Below are 17,378 nucleotides of genomic sequence, written 5' to 3'. Positions count from 1 at the left end.
TATATTTTTTATTTATCGTAAACATTCAAATTTTTATAATGAAATTAAAAATAAGTAAATAGTCTAAGAGAAGTGCTTTGCATTTACTTAGTGTCTACTGACTTAATCAAATAGTCTGCTGATGCTTCCAATTGTGTGTTAGGTAACACTGCCCTCAGAGGGCCAAGGTAAGGAAATTCAATCTCAAAACTGCATTATTTCTGATATTTTTATTTGACCTGACATTAATTGCAGTTGTTACTTTTTTAAAAAAAATACATATAATTGTGTGATTTATTTTTATACAATGTTGCTTAATGCTCTTGGATAAATTTAGGGTTTTTTTTCCCTCTGTTTATTAAATCCTATTGTAAGGAGTTTGATCTAACAAAAAAAGTGCCTTAAAAAAAAAGGGGGGGGGGGAGACAACGTTTGTGTATTATTTCGACTAAATCCACTTGAGTAAATTGATGAAATTGATAAGAGATAGAATATTTGGTGTGTTCTCTTTTTGGAGAGTTTTTTTCCTCTCCTTTTTTTCCCCTCTTTAATCTCACTTATGTCTGTGTGGCAGCTGTTGCTTCTTTTAAGGAAGCAAGTTTTTGAACTCAGGTTTCTGTTGCTTATCGGCCCTGTATATTAAAGATATTTCCTTCACACCTCTGAAACCATTTACATACAGAAAAATGTAGATGTTTCGCCGAAGTATTTTTTAAAGATACATTTTAAAATAATATTGCTTTGAAATTACTGATTAATTTTTCAATAATTGCTAGATTTCACTTAAGGATTACTAAATGGTGAGACTAACAACAGCAACTGCTGAATCTGAGGTGAAATACGTGTTTGAAGAGAGAGTTTGAGTTGTGAGGTAAAGTAACAAAATTGCAGACTTTTGGGTGATGCATTTGTCTAGCACAGATTTTTTTTACTACTTGTACGATTTCTTAGAAAGCTTTTCTTTCTGAAGCTTCTCAACAGTATGAAAACTACCAACATTGCATCACTGGAATAAATGTATTTTGTGAAATGTCCTGAAGGCAGGTTTCTTGTTACTGGCTTTCAAAGGCAAAAAAAGAAAAATCATTAAGGCTGCAGTACAGAGGCAAATAGAGAGGCAGCCATGAGGGTCATGTTCTAAACAGACTTTCAATTAAGTACTCTTTGTTACTGTTGTTAGTCAGTGTATTATTAAATACAACATTTTAATTAAAGAGTTGCACATTACGAGGGTGCTTTTTGCATGAAGATCAGATTGAATTTTCATGTGCTTCATGAACATACTGCTGTCTTACTTAATCTTTTGGGTATATTCTCTCAGTAGGTATTGAAAAAGCAGACCCCAACAACATAAAATTTGTATTTTGTGTGTATGTATTTGTCTGTATCTATTAGCAAGAGGCATATTCTAATGCCACTTTCCTCAAGTAGCTTAAAAAATTTACCTAGAATTAAAGTAATATAGGAATTACTTGGCTTTCTTTGCTGCTGTAGTTGCAATTAGAGACCTCTTCTTAGTGTCTAATAAACAGATCCTAAAAGAATGTGGTTTTCAAATTAGAAGGGTGTAAATTTAGGCAAAACAATAATTTAACTTACATTAACTCCGCAGGAAGCAGGGTACAAACTGATTATTGCTCTATGGCAGATCCACTGCTTTTTAAAATACTGCAGCTCCATTTTATTAAATTGTCAGGATATCTTGTGTTTTGGTTAGCCTGCCTGAACTTCTCTCTCATAGAATTACTCTTCACTTGATTTAGGAAATTCACATGAGAATTTCCTCAAGTTTACTTGTGTTAAGGTATTTAATAAACATACATTGCAAATATCTTTAAAGTAGCTTAATATTGCTAATACTGGGAAATATACTTTTTTTTTTAATGCAGGACTGCTAAGTTAGAAGACACGTGGAAGTGTTTTTTCTTTTCAAATCCTCTGTTTTGGTTTAGCTTTTTTTATATGGTGAATTTCTTTCAAGGGGTATCAGTAAGCATGTGTATGGACTAAGAAGTACAGACTAAAATGTTTTTCTGTCTTTAGGCAGATTATGTAAAAGGAATGCAGTTACAAGAGAGCATCTAGAGTGCATCTTGAGAGCCCTTAACCCACTTGAGCAGCTAAGTGAACTGTTCACTGATACCATTTAGTATTCACCCATTTGTTAATTAAATTACAAAATAAATACAGGGCAGATGATAAATATTCACATATAGGCCTTGGAGAGGAATTAGAATATTGGTATTTTCAAGACAAAACCAAGGTTTGTGTGTGTGCATGTTCATATAGATATTTTGAAAAAGTAGTCTGAGCATGACTCATGTTGGGAAACCACTTAGAGAAGCATTCTTCAAAGAAATATGTCTGTGAAAGAATTATATGGATTCTTATGAAGACATAGTGTTTTACAATTGCTTTTAAATTGCTTTTTCTGTGTCTGGCGCTAGTTTGTAGAGCAAAGACAGAGGTACAGCTGTGCTCATAGGTAAACTGGTGCATACCTGTCCTATTATTAGCTTTTATCTGGAGTTGCTAACTCTCTTCAGAGGAGCTTGAAAGTCCTGTTCTGCTTTTCTAATGGTTCTTCTCCAGGCAAAGCATCAGCTGCATAACTCAGTAGGTGATTAAAAATCTGTCCAGTTTTCTGATTAAGAGAATCTGTGTTTGGCTGCTACTGGGTACTCAGCCTAAAGTGTTGTCCTAGGCGGTGAAGATGGAGTGAGCAGTCAGAGAAATGTGTGCTGGGTCTGTGAGGCCACCTGCTAGAATGGTCTTTTCCAACAGGTTTCATTCTGGAGAGTGTATGTAAGCAAACAAAGGCTGCTGTTCTTTCCTGAGTGACCATTAAGTGTACTTACCTTATCAGCCCTCATCCCTAGAGCAGAATCTGCTCCTCTCCCTCTCCAGTTTATTCCTTGCAGCAAGGAGGACTCTGAAACTTGAGCCCTTGGATGGCTGACCTGCTTTAGGCATGTTGATATTGTCTCCATCCTGCCCTTGAATTCTTCAGCAGGTTTAGGTCCCTGCCTTCTAGGTAAGACTAAGATCTGGATAGATTGCAAACCCAGTAACAGGAACTTTCTCTCACTTGCTCTTACAATGAAATGAGATATAATTTATTAGAAAAATACAGAAGATTCTCTTTTTCATCTCTTTAAGAAAGCAACTAGAGTGTTAATATTTTTAGAACTTACATTGGATGATCTGATACATAAGAGTTTGTTTTGGCTTCAACTTTTAAGTCCATACAGATTTCAGAAAATTTGTTGCAGGGCATATTTTAAATATTTTTAAAATATGACTCATTCCTTTACTTAGGCCTATGGTTATTTCATGTTCAGGTATTCAGCAAACTTAATTTCTTGCTTTTCATATAATACTGATCTAGTTTTTCACTGTTGTTGGTATTAAAGTTACACATGTGTTTTCCCACACTGTGTTTGTGTTTCTTCTTCAGCTTTCAAAGTATCTTGTACCTATTTGTTTTGATTTGGTTTTTTTATTGCATGCTTTCATGTTAACGGGGATTTCCTGCTGTGAAATGAGCTCAGACTGGAAGTGTCAGTAGGGATGTTCCCAGCCAAACTGAAATCAGAGGCCTGAGATAAAGCTCTGCATCAGTACAAATGTAACTGATGCCATATCTGCACTATTCATTTAGTAGTCAAATTAAGTCATGCTTGGACTTTTTCAATTCTTTCTACCTCTGAAAAAATGTATAGCAAAGTTGAGCATGTACCCTGCTATCTAGAAGCAGGACTAAATAAGAAGAGTTTTGCTACATAAGCCAGCCTGAATAGCCCAGTGTTACTTGTTCTTTTCTTTCCTCCATCCTGTATTCCATACTCAATTTCTCTGCTTAAATACAGGAAATTGGACATGTTAGTGGCTGCAGTTGGATTTGTTAAGCCATGGGTATTGTCAAAATCCTTACAAGCTGTGCTCAAGTTCATCAAAGCCATATCAGCAATTCCCATGTTGAACTTCAGTGACAATTAGTTGATTGCTGTGATGGAAAAGTGAAGGTGCAATTAATGAATTTTTAGATTACTCTTTAATGAAGTGACCTCCATATGACATGGATATAAACTTCTTCCTGACTTTTGAACGGCCTAAAAGCTTTGTAGCTATGGCTAACAAGGTGCTGAGGTGGTAAAGGGGACTGCCAGGCTGGGGCTCAGCCCAGGAGCAGTGCAGGCCCTGGGATGGTTCGTTCTGAGCATCTGACAAATGCTGAGAAGTCCTAGGTTACTTGTTGGAAATTCCACTTTTTTTCTGAAAAAGTTCACATATATAATGATGAAAGTGACTTTAAATAAAGCTTTAGTAATAGTCATTATTTACTCTGCAGAATTTATAGAAATCAAAGATGAGGGAAGTTGGGCAAATCTAAACTAACCTGTACTGAACTGAGTAACTGCATTCTAAAAATGAAGTTGTTGCTGAATCCTGGTGTGGCATTGTAAAGTATAATAGCATTGAGGAAATTTTTCACCCTTAAGAGCAAATAAGTGGCATTAATTAAGGGGTTGTGTATTCAATATGTTTCTAGTCCTAAATTCCTCATAGATTCAGAATGCAGAATCTTTTGCTCAGGCTGGGGTAGGAGAAATGTGACTTGGTAGGTTTGTTGGTGGACTTACCTCTTAGAAGGTAGTTGGCTTCTGCTCTTTCCTTTTATTTTCAGTTATATTTTTAAAATATATTTTGTGTAGGTTTTCCATTACTCTGAATTTCCTTGTATTTGCTTAGTATATATTTTGAGAAAATGAATGATTTTTGGTTTGGCTCAGCAGGGTAAGTGTTCTACCTTGTAGGAGTTTAGATCTCATTTGGTTATCAAAAGTCAAGCTGTAGAGTTTGGTTTTCTTTCCTGAAAAAAAAAATTAATTACTTATAATGTAAACATGCAGGATATTTGAAAAGTATAGTGTGATAAAATTCAGAATTATACAACATTAGTATGCAACTTGTAGCTTCTTATTCCAGAGGCATTGTTGTACAGTCCAGGCTTACCATTGCAATTCAATTTTCCCTTCTTTTGGACAGAGTTAAGGCTTTCTCTGTAAAATTAAAACATCTGAAAAGATTTTGATATAATTAATATTTGATGCCGATAATATGATATGTTTGTTAATATTCAAGTTTGGATTTTTTTCTACAGTGTTAATAAACTTTTTTTTTCTTCTCATATAGGAGAATATATAAAAAACTGGCGGCCAAGATACTTCCTGCTGAAGACAGATGGCTCTTTCATAGGCTATAAGGAGAAGCCCCAAGATGTGGATCTGCCATATCCACTCAACAACTTTTCAGTGGCAAGTATGTATTTCCAGTATTTATTATTCTCTCAGCATATCGACAGATTATCTGCTACATATTGCTTTGTGTATAATTCAGAATTTATTGGTAATACTGCAAGTTTAGTGCCATGTGCCATACTAATGCACCACTAATCTTACATTCAGCTCTATAGGATGTATTTACAGCAGCATGGAAAAACCATGCATTGCTTTTTGAATGTTTTTGAGATATCTAAGTTCTCATTTTATGTGTGTGTCTGAAGTGTCTCTGAATAACAATGATATTTGACAAATGATTGCTGTAAGAAGAAAATTCCTGGAAAGTTTACCTTTATGTAGATTGCTGACCTCTTCTCTGAGTATCTCTGAATTCACTTGAAAACTCAAATTAATTAGAAAATTATCTAGACTTTCAAATGACATGCTAAGTTATTTTTCTCTAGGATAATCAGGTAATCAGCTCTCCAGCCTGGTTAATGAGTAATTTCAAGCAATCAGACAATTTGCATATATTAGCAAAGCCACAAAGTGTGTATCTGTTGGATAAAGTGAAGATTGCGTGTTTTCCAAGAATGTTTCTAAAAGACAAATTTGTAGGGTTTTTGATCTCTCAGAGTGAGATTGGTGAGTGTTTCTGAACAGAAATGGAAGTGGTTGAGAGGAAAATTAAGGGGGTAAAAAATCTCTCAGTTGCAAATATCACAGCTAGAAACTTTCAGAGGAGCAGTAGAGAATTTACCCAATTTCTTTCAAAATTGTATTAAGTGTACTGCAATACAAAAAGTGGCAGTGTTTAGTTTTATGGAGGGATAATAGGAGCCACCACAGAAGTATTGTATTTAAAGAAAGGGTTCCCTTCATCTTCACTGCTGAAGATGGAGCAAATGCTACTGAGACTGAATTTTCCTATTTTCTTGATAAAATTGTACTTGAGACTGACTCAGCCTTTGTGTATACAAAGTAATTTGTGTATTTTATTTGGTAAGAATATAATCTTGTGCTTCAAGCCCATGTCTCATCTCACAGCTAGAAGAGAAAAACTTTGCATATTCTGATTGCAATAGAAAATTATATTGATTATGCAAACCATCTAATAGTATTAGAGGCTCTTTTTGCCTTGTTGGTATTCAGCATAAAAGCAGTGATACCTTTAGGTTGTTCATATGAGTAGAAATTGACTAAATCATAGGCCATTATTAATTCCTTAGTTATTGCTCTGCATATTCTAACTACTCTTTTTTAGCAAGTGGTATTTTTCTAGATAGTTTTCCCTGGTTTGCAACAGAACAACAGGGCTTTTTTGTCCTGCTTTACCTGCTTTTAATTTTCTTTACCTGCTTGTAATTTTCTTCATTACATAGTCTGTCTTCCTTTGCTGCAGCAACTAGAAGGGTGATCCAAATGGTAGTTCTGCTAAGCAAAGAAATACATAATTAGCAATTATTGTAACATAATTACCAGTGTGTTGGTACTAGTTTTAGTTGGGGCTTTTTTTGGTTCCCAGAGGTTCTGTTATGTAATTCTGATATTAGAAAGGAATGTTGTCCCTGAACTTTGCCTTGATGGAAATGGAAAGATTTCACATTGTTTTCCAAAATGACACCATCACCACCCACACCACCCCCCCTCACAAAAAAAAAAAAAAAATCCTTTCTGCAGCTAGCAAGTCTCATAGGTCTGATTCTTAGGCTGTGTAAGCTAAAGGAACAAGCATGCGATATTAATTGAAAAAATCCAGTTTTGATAAGCATGATTTTTTCTATTTTTCTGACAGGAAAAGGCATTATTTTATTAGAAATGTTTTCTGATCAGTGCAAGAATAGGGAGATGTTACACTCATCAAAATAATCTCATGAAATTAAGTGGAGTGCCTGTGTAGAATTCACAGGATGAAAAGCAAACCAGTATGGTATTATGCTCTAAATTACAAGGGACTGTAAGTTTTTTATCATCTATTTTATTTGTCTGAAGATGAGATCATCAGTAGGGCAAATAAACAAACAAAATTGCTGTATGAATGGATCACATCTCATGGGAAGTACCTGATAAATGTCAAGAACTGGTCTCATGGCCTCTGATCCAAGCGTTCCTGAGCTGCTGCAGTAGGTTTGTGGCCACAAGCAGCACAACATATTTTTCCTGTAATAGTGAAGTACGTTTTTCATAAATTACTAGCCAGGCAGATGGAGTGTGAGATCACTGTTAATACCATCTTGATTAGGTTGGCAGGGACTTAAAGATATGTCTTTACAGTCCTATCTTCATGTAATCTTGTAGCTATCTGTAAAGTGAGAGTGTGGTCTCAGTCTACTTTTTGCTCTCCAAATGATAGACATCTTTGGCTCTTGCTTGCAATTTGTTATTTAAACAGAAAAGGCCAAGCCTATGGTATTATTTTTGTAGTACTGTTGGAGTTAAACATGGGAATTTTTGCACAGTTCTACTTTGGATGATACTTGCTGTGTAGTTTAAAACTTTCATAAGCAGCTCTGTCAAGCTAGTTACTTCCATCATGCAGATCCTTTCCCACCAGTGTCCCCTGCCTTCCACTCCTGTGACATCAGCTTTACATTGCAAAAGTAAAGCTCTTTCCCAGGCATAGTATCATTTCCCGTAGTGTGGCACTTGATTTTTTCCAAGATGACTTTAAAGTTCCACACCTAAGCATTTCTCTTTCTTTGGAGTTTTGTCATCTGTGAACTCCATTAGGAATGAGGAGAAAGCTGGAGAGAATGAAGTTATTTTAATGACTGCTGAAAGTGCTTTCAGTGATAAATATGTCTTTGTTAATAGAGCCTTTCTCATTGAGGAATGGTTTGTCATAGAATGGAGTGTTCAGAGGCCTTTTCCTTGGGAAGAAGTGTGGGGGGAAGGCATTTGGAAGTGTGTGTATAAACAGATAGACTCTTTACTTGGAGAGGGAGAGACTGAGGCAGCACACGTGCTTCAGTTCATTGCCAGACACCCAAAATGCAGGGGAACCATGTGGACCTGAAATGGAGATGAGGGATCTCCCTTCCTTGGAGCACTGAAGATGAAACACAGTTGAGTAAAGGGTATGACAGAGTGGGGCTGGGTGGAGCTGAGCCCTGGGGAAGGACAGGCTGGTCTTAGGTGGACTTCACCTGCCTGTGACCACTACTCTCCCAGCTGTGGGTGCACAGGGAAGGCAGCTGTGGGCACCCTGCACTGCATCTTGGAACTGCTGTAAGGCTGCAGGGTGAACAAGTCAGCCAGATTTGGTGACACTGAATGGTGTGTAGGAATCACTGGTTCCTCTCCTATGCAGCCAGCTTATTTTATACCTAACAAAACCACCTTCTTTTAAATGGGAGTTGTGAGAGCTGTGTATTTGAAGTAGGCTGTTAGTCCCTTAATGCTCATGCCTTGACACTGAGACTCACAAAAAGCTCTGCCGTGGTATCTTACCATGCACTTGAAGATAAATGAAGGCGGTGTAATTACATGGGTGGGAAATTCATTGTGAAAACTTAAAACCGGGTGATGCTGGTTTTCAGGGGTAAATTCAGAGGTGTGAGCTTACTGGAATTGTCTGGTTCAAAATCAGTTCAGCTCTTTTCAGGTAGACAGGAGCAGTTGCAAGTAATCAAACTGCTGTAGCTTGCACAGATACTCTTGATTGACTAAGTCATGGTAACTGAGTGGGTGTGCATTCCTAGCCCACTTCAACTGCAAAATAAAATATGTTAATTTAAATTGCTTTTGCTTAGGCATTTATGCAGTCAGAACCAGTTTAAAAATAATTTTGGATTCAGTTGGTATGACTTCTCTGTACAGGCAAAGGCCTGATAAAAATTGTCTTGTCTTTTAAAATGCCATTATGCTTCTTTGAGAACAAAACTAATACTCTGGATAACAGGATGTATTTCCTCAGTGCCCTCCCACCCCCTCGAAAAAATCCAACATGGCCTTGTAATGCTGTTTTCAACTGGCCCACTGCTGTGTAAGTGGAATAAACGCTGCTTTATGTAAACCACTTTGGTCTTTGATTGTCATCATTATTTGGGAAAGCAGAGTGGGGAAGAATTCTACTTCAGTTCTACTTCAGGAAGATTTGTGACTTCAGTGATTTAAAAAAACCCGAACTTCTCATATGCACAGTGAGTGTGTAGGTGATCACACAGCACATTTGGGATGAAGTGTCTCTAAGAATTGGCCCTTTGCCTTCATTTTGATCTTTACGTGGGGAATAATTGGGAAGAGCTGTATCCCTTCACAGTATCCTTTGAACCTTGGCCAAAAATGATGTCACCTGGAACTTTTTTCCTATCTTGAAAGATAATGCTTTCTAAGCACTCTGTTAAGCTACCCTTTTCATTGTTTTTAAAAAGAAAAAGCAATTTATTATTATATTATTACTATGAGAAGGTAGCCTTTTATAAAATTAAATTTTTTTAGAAATTTTCTCTGCAGAAGTGATTATCAAGAACCATGGCTATTCTCAATGGAGGATCTGTGCTACTTTTCCCTAGTCTTAACTTTTCAGTGGGCCAGAGACAAGATTTTATTATTTTTAGGATTTAAAAATCTTCAAAACAGGAAAATAGAAAGGTTTAGGGGGAATAATGTTAGGACTTAAAGAACCCAGAAGACATTTTTTAAAGAAATGGGTAGGGAAATATCTATGTCTGTTATAAGTGAGATTAATTTATATATCAAAACACTTCAGCATTAGGGACGACCTTGTGTGCAACTCCAGAAATAACTTTTCAATGAGATTGAAGTCCATTTTTAAAAATTCGTTACAATACTGGATTACATGAACCCAGACTTAAGATATAACTGTACTTATAATTACAGTGTGAGTTTGATTCCAAAGTTATAGTAGTAGAATTGAATAAGTAATGTTCATTCAACACTGAATGTTGAATACCTGTGGAGAGAAAAAGTTAATGTATGTATTATGTACTGCATTTGCAAATATAGGAAATATTTCCATCTATGTTGGATGGAGAAATGTCTGGGAGGCTTTAAAATTGCTTTATGAATGCTTTCTAGGTGGTATAGTTGGTATCCTGTCCTTTTAACTTGGAAGTTTGTAGCCAGGCCTGAAAGTTTTTATGCCAGTGTGATATACCCAGCTGCTTAAATAAAACTGGGGTGTTTACATGAAAGACAGAGAAGGATGTATAACTTTACTTCTTCCATTAAAACAAAGTAAAGCCCAGGAAAAACCCATGCAGAAATCTTCTATTTCCATTCTCCCTCTTTGCATGAAGGGGCAAATGACAAGCTAGTTGTAATGGCATGAAGACATAGATGCTACTTTGGTATTTTTTGAAGTATTGGAAATAAAAGACTTTGCAGCATGATAAACTGCACAAAGTTTGATCTTTTACATCTTCAAGGAATATAATTAAGGGTTCTTTTTGTCATATTTGTTGTTGTATTATCAAAGCACATATAAGTACATGTCATGAGCCAAGCCCCACAGAAGTGGGATTTTTACCCATATAGAACAAAAAGCCAGTCCCTGCTCCAAAATACTAAAATTCCAAATATAAAACAAGTGACAGCAGATGGATGCAAACAGATGGGGGACTATGAGAAAACTATGAGACAGTATTAGCCTGTAGTACAGGCAGTGGTCTCAGCACATCAACAATTAATCCATTGTCAAGGTTAGATTTTTACTCTCATCTCCCTGCTTTTCTTCCTCCCTACTTCCCTCCTTCCTGTTTTTAAAGGTATAGCGAAGGAAAGTTTTAATGAGGATTTTAAAGAGAACTAGCTTGGCAAACAGAGAGAAATTGGAAATGCTTTAGAGAACTGATGGTGAAATTGTAACAGTAAAGGAATGGGTGGCATTTTGGTACTGAATAAAAATGATAACAAGGATGAAAGGCTGTGGGGACAGACAATGTTGAAAAGCTACCTGTATCTGCTGTGATAGAGCTGGGTAAGAAATGGGAAATACCAAAAAAAAGAGTGATACAGTCAAGGGAACAATGGACAAAAACAATCTATTATGAACTGTTTTGGGAATAGCGTTTTTAGGGTAAACCTGTATTTGTTCAGATCGAAGAAGAGATATTAAATTGTTCACATAAATCTCTGTGTGACCAAATTTAAGTTTAGGGTGATACTCCCCCTAGACAAGATGTAGTAAGAAGGAACAAAGCCTATTGGAGATCCTCAGAGAAGCAGATTTCCCTTAGGGAGTGGGTAAACAAGTGGGAGAGTCAAAAGGGGACCAAGATAAGGGTGTGTGTATGGGTACACACTTATGTTTGTTCCTATATGTAAAATTCATAGATTTTCATGTGTGTATGAGCAAAAATCTGTGTATCTGTCTCCGTGTTATGAAAATGGTCTATTAGTTCTGCTAGTTGTCTACTATTTGTCTAACAAAAAAGGTCATCAGAGAAGCGTGGATTTGGAGTGCAGAGTAGCAACAACAGAAAAAGGTATTTGTAAGGAGTGTGTTCATTAAATTTTGATATGAGAAAGAAAAATTAGATTAGCAATTAAATAAGCAAAGGTTGGGACAAATTTGTTTATCTTGTAAAGGAAAGACCAATAGAAAAATAAGAAATCAAAATTAAATTATTATGCAAATAGATACATACTTAGAGAGATATAGATCTGTGTAAAGACAGCACTCTCCCTATATGTTAAAAAGTGCAAACATTATAAATAATGGAAGCAGCGGCATGATACTATTTTTATAATATAATTTGATAATCACGGGAAGTTATCCTCTGTGCTAAAACTCAGGCCGTATTGTCTGTATTAGAAATAATTTCTCAGATATGGAACCTTCTGTTCATTTTTTAGTACAACTTTTTATGGCTGCTAGAATGTTTAGTATTCTTGTCTCGCCATATCAACACATTCTGCTGAAGTTGAAACCTTTCATATATGAAATAATAAAATGGTATTAGTGTTCTATTTTTTTAAATGCTGAATGACTGCATTTAGGAAAAGAATGCTGGTGATTATACAGTTAAAGTTATAGAATTCAAACTTTAAACTTTTTAATAAAATCTGAACAGATGATCTGTGCCTTTTTTTTTTTTTTGGAACTGGCAGGTTTCAGGCCCTCTAATTGGCTTCCCAGCTTTGCAGAGTAATTACAGCTTCAAGCAAACTTTGTCATCTGTGGTTCAGAATGGTGTAAAGTAAACAGAACGTTTTGAAATACAGTTTGTAGTTAGAGTTGCTCAGGAGAGTTTAACTAGCATAACTACTTAATTTAGACAGTAGCAATTATTTGAAAAAGTCTAGCATTTTAGAATTGTCAGGTTGGTTGTTGATATGAAGACAAAAGATAACCTCTGGTATGTACCTGACTTTGTTTTGTTTTTTAAAAGGATAATTTCAATAACTGAGAAACATCCATTGCATTTCTTTTTAGCATTTTAATTTTTTTTTTCATTTTCGGTATACATCCAAAAATGGCCAAAGGAGTGCTATGCACTTGTTAGAACAGAGTTGTCATTCTCTGTTACTTTTTTTGTATTTTGCTGCTTTGAACAAGTGTTCTCCCCAAGGTATTTCCTCTCCTCTAATATTAAAGGAAAAGTTCTCATGACCAATGTTTCATCCCAGAAAGACAGAAAGCTTTAGGAGAAAAATGTATAATTCCAAGATGTAGATGGCTAGCATACAAGAACACAAAGTTGAGTCTGTCTGTTTACTGGCTTACTCATCTTTTTGAATGATAATTTAGGCTTCCAACTGTTTTGAGTTGAGATTCAGTCCTTTAATTACATATGTTTATGTATAGTAGCACACTTGAAGACATTATGGTAGAATGTTCTCTATTCTTGGTAATGACCCAACTATCACTCGAGCATTTGGAGCCAGCTCTCAGTAGCCAGCTTCACTCTTTCTTCTATGCTTTTGTAGTTTCCAAACTATTCATTCAGTCTTAAACTACTATGGTTTTTCCACTAATTAGTAGAAAAATATTTTGGTAATTAGCAGTAACTGTGTATTACAGCACTTATTCATCTTAATAGATTTTTTTTCCAAAAGTAGTACGTGAAAGATATTCACAGACAAGGTTTTTTTTACGTTGCAGTTGGGGCAGGAATAATGTTCATCCCATACATTTGTGTACAGCAGCACATGAAACATGTGGGACTACTAAATGTCAGCAGACTGAAGTTATTTTTATCTACTTGAGAAGAACGGGTAGTACACCTCTTTTGGGCATACACTGGTCCTCCACTTCTTTCTGAAACCCTTTTTGCTTCATAAGGAGTGGATATGAATGGATTCAATTTTAACCTTCTACGAGGAAATCAAATATTTATCCACTTGTAACAGAATATTACCAAAGCTAATTAAGTTTCGCTAAATTTTATTTTCCAATAATTTCCTCCAGTGATAGTGAAATGGCATTTTTGGGGGTTGTTTGTCTGTAGGTTTTTTGTTTTCAGTATAATTTTAAATTCTTAAGGTTTTTTAGTATCTGTAATGAAAACTCAGAATATTTTTATTTTGTTAATAGTGTTTTAATATTATTTATATTGTTAATAAATACTTTGTTCTTGTTAATAAAGTGTATAATCGCTTTAATGGTTGACTGAAAAATGTAATATATGTAGTATATTAGATACAGATTTACTTAAAGTACATACCAATGTATATATTTATTTTACTTTTATATATTATTTATATTATATATATCTATTATATAATATATATTATATACGATACACTATATATACTATTTTATATAATATTTTATACGTATATAGGTGAAGACCATATTATATGGTAATAAGCAGATGTAATTCTATTAATTCCATTTCTTTAATATGTGAATTGGAAAAGTTAAATAATGCAATTTAAATGTATTCATATTTGTATGTATTGGCAAAGAGAAAATAAATGGTGGAATTCAAAATCTTCAGTTCCTTCACAGGCATTGGAGAATATGTGGTTTATGATTGGTACAGAATTTTCTGCAGGTTTGTCTCTGTACCTTTTTTCCTTCAGTCTGTCCTAACACAGTCAGCTCATATTTGTCCCTGGCAACTTTTGTCACCTTCCTTCCTCTAAATTAGGTACTCTAGTTTGGCCATATTCTAGCTATTCCCATGCTTTTCTTTCTCACATAGGTTCCAGTATTTTCCTGTCCTATTACCACTTTCTGCCATTTATTCCCTAGCCTTTTGTTCATAACAACTCTCCTGTAAATAACTTGCTGTATGCCATATTTCTACATTGGATTTTGCCTCATTGAGGTACTTCCTTTTTCATACTGTGTGAAAAAGAGGGTAAGGCAAAACCACGACAATGTATAAGTGAAATGCTTTCAATTTAGCATGTGGAGAGGCAGTAGAGAGCTGTAGCCTCTGGATTATACTCAGTGCCTAGACTTTCAGTGATTTTATGCTTTAGTAATTGTTGCTGTTATTTTTTACCTTCCTCCTACTGCACTCTTATCCCTCCCACATGTAGTGTGGCCAGATGCCTTACATTTTCACAGGAATACTAAAAGGATATCAAAGGTCTTGATTTGCCAAGTTTAAAGTCTCTTCTCCAAAAAGCAGCATTTTCCAGCAGTGTTCAGCTTTAGGCAGACACCCAATAAAGAAAATTTCAGCCTACATGATTGAAATGTGATAGGATTAAAGATGAGAGGATGGTTTTGTCAGGAGCAAGATGAGATAATCTTAGAGCAGACAATGCTTCCAGCCTCTTCTGCTAGAAAGGTAGCCCCACATGTTCCTTGGAACTTCAGCTGAGGAAGTTAAAAAAAAGCCTGTTAACCCTCCCTTCGCTATCACCATGACCACAGCTGGACTTCAACCATACCCCTGAAGATGAGGATTTCTTTGATCTCATGAGTAATTGCACTGAGCTACAACCCTGGTTAGGTACCCTAAGCAGCTCTGCTTCATCATGCTTCTGTCTGCCTTATTTCTCTTCCAGCTTTTGTGTTAAACTCCCTCTTACTGTGTCCATCCTGCTGTAGATCTTTCTTCTACATGTTGAGGATGGTTCTCCTTCCATCCAAGACCTAGCAGTGTGTGTGTAAGCATTGAAGGTGAAATACTGTTTCCCTTTTTTTAATTAAATGTTAAATCGAATGTCATCTCCGTTCCTGACAGTGAGCAGTCTGACTTCAGTAATAATTTATAGATAGATGGTGAATATATGTTTGTTCATCAAGGAATACGCATGTGCATAGGACAATATTCACTCCTCTTTTGTTTCTCATACATGTGTCTGTCAGGCTTCTGAGGTGTTCTGCTAAGCTGAAGAAAAAAATACTATTGATAGACATATCCACTTTCACATTTCTTTGTTTTTTTCAAATGAAAAAATTGCAATAGATGATAGTTGAGGTTTCAGGATCCTGAATTTGTCAAGAGAAAATATGTCAAGCCAAAATAATTTATTTCTGTGAAAGGAAAGCATGCCTTGTTAAGTGGTACATATCATATGACTTCTGCAAAGCATTGACATTAATTGGAATAAAGAATAGTAAGCTACATAAGTAAAAGGTGTGGGTCAACTGGTAAGTGGTAGCTATATCAAAAAGAAGTTAGAGCAGATTGTAGGTGAACAGGAATTCATTTACCATATAATTATTGATTGATTTGTGAACCTGATGAATCATTTTAGATCACATGCACATATTTGATCTGTATCAGCTTTGAACAAGTGATAATATTCCACACATGAGATGTGATGGTTTGTGTCTACATTGTGGTAGCTGCAGGAAAGCATGTAACACTTTTGACAGAGTAACCTTAGCTTCTCAAAAATGTTTAAATGTATTTGCATGAATAAGGAATTTTAGTTTGTCAGAGTTTTGCAGCTGTAATGTTTGGTGCCTGAATTGCCAGCATTGTGGTCTTGCCACAGACGAGTAATAGGTGGTCTGTAATATGTCTGGAGTTGTGGAATAAGGAAGATGTCAAATCTGAAAGTGCAGCTGGTGAAGGACACATTGATTGAACTGACATAAGGAAGACTGAAGAGAGATAAAGCAGTGTTCAAATGTCTAAAAGGCACAGCGCTGGAAAGATGAAGTAAATTAATCAAAAGGACAAGAAACAGTATGCTGAAATTATAGGAACAGTTGCATTAAATACTAGGAAAAATCTTACAGCAATAAAAATAGTTCATTTCTTGGATAGAACAATTTGCTTACAGGGGTTTTGAAATTGGTACTTTTTGGGGATTTTGAAATACTTACAAGAAATAGCATAGGTAGATCTGATTCTGCCCTAGGGCACAAAGAGAATTAGATGATTTCCTGGGGTAGCCCCACTGATGGCATGTGTGGGATTGTTCTATATTTAATAATCAGACTAATTTAAACGTCTGAATTTTCTTAGACTCTTCTATAATAAACCTTACCCTGAAATTACAGTACTATCAGTATTTGTGACATGGTTACCATTGAAGGGAATATGTCATATTCCTCCTGCTGGGTGCAGATGGAAAAATATGCCAGTGGCTACTGCTGTTTCCTTGACATGCTATAGCAATCCAGGATGTAATACTCTTCTTAGCCTCATACCACAGACCAAGTTAACAAATGGAGATTGCACTTTTTATATGGACAATGATACAAGTTCTGTTGATTCCTCTGACTGCTTTCTTCACCTGATTTATTGTTACCTATTACCTTCTGTTCAAACCTGTGGTTGTATTGCTGTTCTGTATTTCTTTGTGTGCTGGATAGATCCTGAATGCAGATACATGAGCTGAATGAATTTCATCTAAGTGATTTTGTTTGCTTTTCACCCATTAACTGGCAATGTATAAAAAAAGGCAATGTCATGTATTTGTCTAGAATGTCAGCTAATGAAAACAGAGCGACCAAAGCCGAACACATTCATTATCAGATGTCTTCAGTGGACCACTGTCATAGAGAGGACGTTCCATGTAGATACTCCAGAGGAACGGTGAGGATTTTATTCTTGTTTTCCTTTTCACAATCCTTGTGCAGAAGCCTCAGCAGACTCTCTGCTGCGCCTGCACAGCAACCAGCACTTGGAACTGTGACATTCTGAGCAGTTAGTTAAAGATTTTTAAGTCAGCTTCTGTAAAATACTATCTGAGCTCATAATTAGAGTAAGAATTGCCTATGAGTAGGTGGGATGA

At 35.8% G+C, this 17,378-nt stretch overlaps 1 protein-coding gene across 5 annotated transcripts in view; it reads left to right on the top strand.

Moving 5' to 3' along the window:
* Positions 1-17,378, top strand: part of AKT3 (AKT serine/threonine kinase 3) — a 146,366-nt gene that overhangs the window by 74,705 nt on the left and 54,283 nt on the right. For all 5 annotated transcript variants that reach the window (XM_021550421.2, XM_021550420.3, XM_021550423.3 and 2 more), the window contains 2 exons: positions 5,176-5,301; positions 17,068-17,179. In XM_021550421.2, the coding sequence (XP_021406096.1) occupies positions 5,176-5,301; positions 17,068-17,179 (238 nt within the window). The remainder of the gene's footprint in view (positions 1-5,175; positions 5,302-17,067; positions 17,180-17,378) is intronic.

The sequence above is a fragment of the Lonchura striata genome, chromosome 3 (genome assembly GCF_046129695.1).
Source record: "Lonchura striata isolate bLonStr1 chromosome 3, bLonStr1.mat, whole genome shotgun sequence".
Lineage (NCBI taxonomy): Eukaryota > Metazoa > Chordata > Aves > Passeriformes > Estrildidae > Lonchura > Lonchura striata.
The sequence above is the reverse complement of the archived record's forward strand: the minus strand, read 5'-3'. Positions and strand labels throughout refer to the sequence as shown.